Below are 7,329 nucleotides of genomic sequence, written 5' to 3' on the forward strand. Positions count from 1 at the left end.
TGCGCTTGACGCAGCGGCACAGGATGTCCTGACCGCCAGCGCCCTTCAGCACCTGGAAAAACTGCAGCACCTTCTTGCTGTAGTTCTTGGCGCCGCCCTGCACTGCCGCCCCCCCTCCCGCACCCCGCCGCCGCCGGCCTGAGGGCGCCTGCTCGTCGCCCTGCTTGATCCGGATGATGCCCTCTACATCTGACTTAGTGAGAAACACATTCTTGGCGCCGTTTTGGCGCCGTTCTAAGGCATAAAGGATGACAGGTTGGTTCATAATTTTAAGTTTGCGTCAGCTGCGGGGTGCGGGAGGGGAGAAATAGAAGCCTTAGAGACTCTGAAAGGCGAAGGAAAGGGAGGGATCGCGGGAGAGAGCGTGCCTGATGAGCCAGACGAATCGGGGGAGGTGCCACATCAGCGGGCAACAGATGCAAGGCTGACAAGCCTCAGAATAGGGAATAGCATCATAGCGATCAATCATAAGGTAACCAGGAAGCGGGAAAACGCAAGGCAGGGAGCCGGCTCAGGCTCCTGCTACATAGTCACCCATTTGTGAACCCTTGCTAACAGCTGTCAATGCTTGAACTGCTGTTGCTTTCATCTAAACATCAACATGGGGCGTCTCCAGATGGCTCTGTGGCTGGTTGTGGTTGCCACAGGTGCGCAAGGGGGTCCTCTTTACCAGACCGTTGCTTGCCTGCTACTCCGGAGGCCTCTAGATGCTGATCGTCAGCCAAAGAGGCCTTTGAGAGAAAGGCCAACCACAGTGCAGCCCACCATTCTGGCGTGCCCCTGGTGCGGCCGCCACCACGACGGGCGCATCCTGTCACAGAGCTGAGCAGCATTGCAATGCTGGCTGTGCCCCCCGATGCAGCCGCCACTGCGACTGCGCAGCCAGCGACAGAGTTGAGCAGCAGCATTGTACTGGCGGTGCCGACTGACTACCTGTTGGATAGCTCGGGCCGCTCTCGGTGCATCGACATGGTGCAGCGGGCGGCACAGTACAACGTCAACCGGTTGCAGTTCGTGCCGACGCTGTTTTGGGTAGATGAAGGTGCGGAGCCGCTGCCTCGTGCGGTGGCCCGCCTGAAATGCGCCTGCATGCCCAGGTCATGCCGCCAGCCCACGCTCTTGCCACACCTGGCGCGAGGCGAACCGCCCTGCAGGCCCGCTGAACCCATCCGACGGATTTGACCCTACCTGCAAAGGCCCCGAATTTCTTGGCGGCTACTACTGTTACAACAGATTCAATGCCACCACTGTCAGAAACTTCTGCTACGATCGGAACGACTGCTCCTCCCCGCCCCAGCCCAGCGATGTCCAGCGCTTCCGCGATTCGCTGGCCGCCTGCCTAAAGGCAGGCAGGCTGCAGCCTGCTGGCATGGCTCTGGGCTTTATGCCCCCAGCTGCCAACTGGTCAGGCCAACCCGTTCATGCAGGTTGCCACCGACCGCGGCTTTGACATTTCAGTCAACCTCCATGTGGATGATGCCACCAAGGGTGGGCTGGGCGGGTGGCGTAATACCCTCAACTTCAACCCCGTGGAGCCGTACAGTGGAGTCAGGTGCGGCTGGGTGGCACACAGTCGCTCTGCACGCGTGCACCAGATCCACCTGGCCAGCACGTTTTGCGGTGCAGCAAGCTTGGACACTGTCTAGCGTGGCCTCACACGCCGTAGTTGCACACCCGGCCACATGCAGCTACGTGGAGGCTGTGCTCAACCCTATCGCTGATGCCATTTCTAGCGCCCTCAAGAGCGACACGCAAGTCTGGGTGACGATGCAAGGCGAAATGGGGGTGCGCGATGGCTGCGAACTGGCCTTGGCTGGCACCATGGTCTGGCATGAGGCGCCGCCTGGGCCAGATCTTCTCCCTGCAGCTCCAAGTCGGTGCTGGACCTCGCTTACCGCCCCGTGCGCTTACATGCAGGCTACAGTTTTCTTCCACCCTCGCGAGTGGCAGGAAGTGGCCAACCAGCTGCGTTCCCGTATCACGGGCGGCCAATCAAACAGGCGAGTGTGGGGCGGGAAGGACAACGCAGTCCAGCAGCAAATGCCTCCTGGAGTCACTGATTGCTGCTGCAAGCTGCTGCAGCAACGTCTATATCGGGGTTGGGCTGAACAACGCCAAGCTGTGCGGATGCATCCTGGTGCCCATCATCGACCAGCGGGAATACCTGGCCAAGTTTCCGGCAGCCTTCGAGGAAGTCGAGTCAGGCACGGCCCAGAGACTGACATGTCCCAACTGCACTCTCTTTGCTGGTTAGAAGCAGCCGACAGCGGCATGCGACTGCTGCTTGCCGGCCGCGCTGTTGCAGAGTTTGATCTTCCAGCCATCCAGGCCTTGTTCAACAGCGCCGTGGATTACATCGGGCTGTCCGCCTACATTCCACAAGCCTCCGTCCGCTTCGAGGTGAGCCAAGTTTTTGGCAGTGCGGCGGCGCTGGTGTGCAGGAACAGCCAACCAAAGCGGTCAGGGATGCCCTGCCTTGCCGATGGTGCAGGCCTGTGCGCTCGAGGGACTCATGACTCGCTTGGACCAGGAGTTTCAGTACTACGGTCTCACCCTTAAAGACCTCATCGCCAAAGGCAAGCCTATGACGCAGCTGGCACGATGGTTGCATAGAACAGGCATGGCAAGCGGGTGGCGCAGCCCTGTGAGCCATGCCTGCCTGCCTGTGCAGGCAAGGAGGTGCACTGGATCGAATTCGGAGTTGGTGGGGGGTCCTCTCCCACCGGCGACAAGAAGGCCACAACAGCCGAGGAGGCGGCATACACGCCCTTCTTTGGTACGTGCATTGCTTGGCAGCCTGGCTAGCCCACTGCGTGACGATGTGCGCAAATGCAGCCGCCCAGATGATCAGGCGTGATGGCTCTTCCTCGCTCCGGTGGATGCCGGTCGCAGGCATGAGCGGGCCCTACACGCGGGCCAAGGACCCCTTTGTGCTGTACGACCTCTCGCGCCCCTCCCCTGTCCGCGATTACGCCCGCTGGTTTTACAATAAAACAGCAGAGGTGCAAGAGATGGCATGGTTCTTCTGCTGCTGCAGCCTGTAGCAGATGTGCAGGCGGGCTTTTGTGACGAAGTGCCTGGCGGTGGCAGGCCCGCTCCCTCCATTTCCGCCTGCTCCATATCCCTGATATGTCTTTGTGCTGCTGCATGCTGCAGTACCTAGCCCAGGGCGGCTGCGATTACACAGTGGCCCACGTCTACATTTGGAATCTGGAAAGCTGGGATGTGCAGGTGCATGTGCCCATCTGACAAATGGCGGCTGGACCTTCCCGCCTGGCAGGCTCGGTCACCCCACTTGTGCCTGCCGCTGCTTGTAGGCGCTCTACCCGCTGAGCACCACCAGCGAGGGGAGCTACCGCGACCCGGTCATCACGGACCTCATTGATAGCCACAACGGGCTTCAGTGAGCTGCCATGATATTGTTGGCCTGCCGCCTCTTTTGCGCCGTGCAACCATCATCGCTCGAAAGGCCTGCGCCCACTGAATGGCATGTCAATTCACTAGCACGCACAGATGCACAAAACGGCAATGCCATGGCTGATCGCAATTTACAATCCATCTCGGCAGACAGCTGGGCCTGGGTCAACGGAGGACAAAGTCAGCGGAGCGGGGGTACAAAGTGGGCGGTACGTGGAGTGGTGCTCAAGCTATCGGCGTTTCGGTGCAGCAGCTCTTCCTGACCAGAGCTTCCGGTGTTCAGTCAGCCATGGGAGACGACGCAACCGAGGCTCTGCTGCAGGTGGGCTTGGGTTCTGCAACAAAAGCATGCATGGGGCTCCCGGGCGTGCAAACCTCGACCCCGAGGTCGGATGGGCCGCGCACAAGTACGGCGCATACCTCCCGACAGCGGTCGGCGGCTTCCTAAAGCCCGCCGCCAGTGCTGCCGCTACGGGCGGCGCCGCGATTCGCCCCTTCCGAGCAAGGGCCCAAGCCCGCCTGACCTGCCCCTCCCCCTTCCCCGCTCCCACGCAATACAGGAGGTGCATGCGCCATGGGAGTTTGCCTCCCACCTGGAGACCGGCGGGCCAGACCCGCGCACGACGGTGCGGGAGCTGCTGGCGGGGCAGGGCAACTCGGTGGTGACCACGCTGCAGCAGCGCGGCGTCACCAAGCTGGGCGAGTTCCTGGTGGAGTCGGACCTGGTGTACCCCGCCTTTGACGGCGAGCCCATCCTCACCCTGGGCAGCAAGGAGCGGGATGTCGACTTCGAGGCGCTCTGGACACGCCACCTGCAAGACTCGCTGCCCAAGCGCGAGCGCCCCACAGGTGTGCTTGTTTGGTTGCGAGGGAGGGGGCAGGGGCGGCGAGGTCAAGAAGCCGGATTCCGGGGCCCCATGCCTGGGCATTGCTCGTCCCAACATGCGGTTCGTTGAATGCGGGCACTGTGCCGTTCAGGCTGGAGCAGCAAGGTGGTGGTGGAGGCGTTTGTTGTGAATGTCAAGGGCGCCGCCAACCCCGACAAGGATGGCCTCATCCAGGCAAGGCACTGTGGGAGGCAGTGGTGCCGTGCCGTGTGCCGCTGCCATTGACAGGGAACGCCGCTATTTTTGCACAGACCAAACATTTGCCTCTCCTGCCTGTCGGCCTGCCAGACCATCCTTGCCCTTGCCCGCTGCGACGCCATGCAGCCGCTGCTCAAGCGGTGGCAGGTCGGAGCCCTGGAGACCACCGCGTTTGGGCTGCCCGCCGTGCAAGCCGTGATTGAGTTCAAGTGGCGCGTCTTTGCCAAGCGCCTGCTGCTGTGGCAGCTGGCTGTGTTTTTGTGCTGGCTGGCCTCCTTCTTCACCTTCGCAATCCTTTTTCAGGTACGTTTATGTGGGGAATGGCGGGCAGACGGGATGGCTGGGTGGGGCAGGGTGTGCTCACCACATGGCGTGGATTGACACTCCTTCACAACCCCTGCCGCTGCACAAATCCACCGGTTGTTGTGCGCTCCTCGATCCCCGCGGCTGCATGAAAGGCACCGGGCGCCGACCCGTTGACCCCTGCGCCACACATGAAAACCCCGCAGGACGAGGACCCGGACGCCAGCCTGGCCCAGGTGCTGGAGACGGGCAGGGGCCGGGCCACGGTGGCGGCTGAGCTGGTGGCGCTGCTCAGCATGGTCCCCTTCATGGTGGGTCCTCCGCGCCTGGCCGCAGCCTGTGTGGCCAGCGCCGGCTCCTGCGCAATCTGCGGCCCGGCCAACAGAGGCCTCCCTTGGGTGCTCCCCCGCCCCGCAGATGCTGGAGGTGGGCACCATCAGCGCCTACAAGCTCGGCTGGCTCAACATCTGGAATGGGCTTGACGTCTGCACCTACCTCCTGCAGGTGTGTGCGCCGCGCCCTTTGGATGAACCCCCTGTGCCAGATGGCGTGTAATGTGGCTGCCCCCCCCGCCCCTGCAGATCACCATTGCCATCCTGCACTTCTCCCGCAACGTGGCCAGCGGCTACCTCAGCATTGTTTGCGCCCTGCAGTGCATCTTGCTGCTCTTCAGGTGGAGGCTGGCTGCTGAGGCGCCCAGCGGGGGCTGCCGCAACAAAGAGCGCATCTGCCGTTGCATGCCTTGGTCTTGCCAAGGGTTGGGCGCTGCTTCCCACCCGCCGCACCCCTTCATGTTACGCCTGTGTGCCCTTGCTGTGCTGTGGTGTGCAGGCTGCAATACTTCTCCCGCGTTTTCACCGCCACGCGCTTTGCCTTCCTCGAAGCGGGTGCGCCGGCCGCTGCCAGTGGCGGCGCCGCGCCTGGCCTGACGCCCAGCCGGGGCCTGCTGCCCATGCAATGCACCCGTTCCGCCGGCGCCCGGTCGCTGCCACAAGCGGCCGACTGCCTGCACGCTGGTGCGCATCCTGTGTGCAGTGAAGGAGGCCATCTCCTCCATCTCCGCCTACCTCGCCTTCATGCTGCTCATCATGTTTGGCTTCGCGGGTGCGTGCCGTGCAGCTGGCCTGCCCCGCCCTGCCGCTCACTTGGCCTGCCCTGCCCTGCGCCCCTGCGTCTGGCCAGCCTTGCCCAGTTACTCGCAATCAATGCTGTGGCTGCTGTGCTGTGCTGTGCCGTGCAGTCGCCTTCCACGTCCTCTTCCGTGCCGACCAGGAACACGAGGTGGGGCTGGCCAGGATGGGGCGGAGGAATGATGGCGCTCCATGCTCGGCTCCTCCAGAGCAGGCCCCTGCTCCGCGGCACCCCCAACCGCCTCACTCCCACACCTCCGCCCCCCCGCCGCCGCCGTCCCACACGCGCACTGTCAACTGTCACACTCGTTGCCGCCGCCGCGCAAAACCCTGTGCAGGAGTTCCGCACCATCACCAACTCCTTCCTGCTCATGTACGCCAACCAGGGCGAGCTGCTGGACCTGGACATCATGCGCTCCAGCCACAACCCGGTGCGCAGCAGGGCGGGGAGGCCCTGGCAGAGGGGGAGGCCCTGGCAGAGGGGGCCGGCCCTGGCCTGGCCTCTGGAATGCCGTGGCCGCCGCCAGGCCGCTTTGTGGGGCACAGCATGCGCTTGCTCCGGCCTGCCGTGCGTCAGCCTCAGGCCACCACCTCTGGGATCTGGCTGGTGGGTGCCCGCCGCGCAGCCCTGGCGGCGCAGCTGCTCCCAGCGACGGCAGCCCTTCTGTCGCCCTGCATTGCAGGTGGCCGCCACGCTGCTGTCGGTGGGGTATGCATTTGTGATGGGCATGGTGAGTTCTGTTCAGAGGCCATGCATTTGTGATGGGCATGGTGAGCCCAAGAGTCACAACAACAACAATCACCATCACCATGCAGGTCATAGTCAACATGCTGATCGGTGTTATGTCCAATGCGCTGGAGAAGGTGCGAACCTGACACTACGTTGCCTGCCGGCTGTGTCGGCATGCTGCCAGGAAGGCGCCTTGTTGGCTGGGTCTTTAAACCCTGGATGGCTGGCTGGGTGCAGACGGGGGAGCACTCTGGGCTGAAGATGGCGCTGCACAAGGCCAACATCATCGACGAGATGGAGGCAACCATGCCCCGGTGAGCAGGCTGGTGGGTGGGCGGGGCTCCGCAAGAGGCGCTGCACAGGTGCAAAAGCCGCAAGCTGTGGGCTGGCCACACTTCATCTACAGCTGCCTCCTGCCAGATGCTGCCTGGCGCAAGATGCTGCACTGGCGCGAGCAGCTGCGGGCACGCTCCCCAACTGCTGCCCTTGACCCCTACCTTCCTGTGCGCACCTCTGACCACGCTGCGCGCCCCCCCGCTTCCCCTGCGCAGCTGGCTGGAGAGCCGGTTCATGGGCTACTGGTACCCAGACTACATCCACATCCTGCGCATCGACCCAGACAGGTGGGGCGATGTGCGCAGGCTGTGTGTGGGGTGGGGGGGTG

At 63.3% G+C, this 7,329-nt stretch overlaps 2 protein-coding genes across 2 annotated transcripts; both read left to right on the forward strand.

Annotated features, from left to right (window-relative positions):
• Positions 1-1,421: 1,421 nt before the first annotated feature.
• Positions 1,422-3,407, forward strand: CHLNCDRAFT_138435 (hypothetical protein; the record flags this gene model as incomplete). The annotated part of the gene is made up of 8 exons (XM_005844831.1): positions 1,422-1,552; positions 2,083-2,194; positions 2,308-2,400; positions 2,492-2,546; positions 2,672-2,776; positions 2,893-2,960; positions 3,157-3,231; positions 3,318-3,407. The coding sequence occupies 8 exons, from the start codon at positions 1,422-1,424 to the stop codon at positions 3,405-3,407; spliced, it is 729 nt and encodes a 242-aa protein (XP_005844893.1).
• A 299-nt stretch (positions 3,408-3,706) lies between these two features.
• Positions 3,707-6,983, forward strand: CHLNCDRAFT_138436 (expressed protein; the record flags this gene model as incomplete). The annotated part of the gene is made up of 14 exons (XM_005844832.1): positions 3,707-3,739; positions 3,978-4,266; positions 4,396-4,511; positions 4,629-4,805; positions 5,012-5,116; positions 5,223-5,309; positions 5,387-5,478; positions 5,637-5,692; positions 5,841-5,909; positions 6,046-6,086; positions 6,274-6,366; positions 6,619-6,666; positions 6,752-6,799; positions 6,903-6,983. The coding sequence occupies 14 exons, from the start codon at positions 3,707-3,709 to the stop codon at positions 6,981-6,983; spliced, it is 1,335 nt and encodes a 444-aa protein (XP_005844894.1).
• Positions 6,984-7,329: the final 346 nt, after the last annotated feature.

Source organism: Chlorella variabilis (assembly GCF_000147415.1).
Source record: "Chlorella variabilis unplaced genomic scaffold CHLNCscaffold_20, whole genome shotgun sequence".
Taxonomy (NCBI): domain Eukaryota; kingdom Viridiplantae; phylum Chlorophyta; class Trebouxiophyceae; order Chlorellales; family Chlorellaceae; genus Chlorella; species Chlorella variabilis.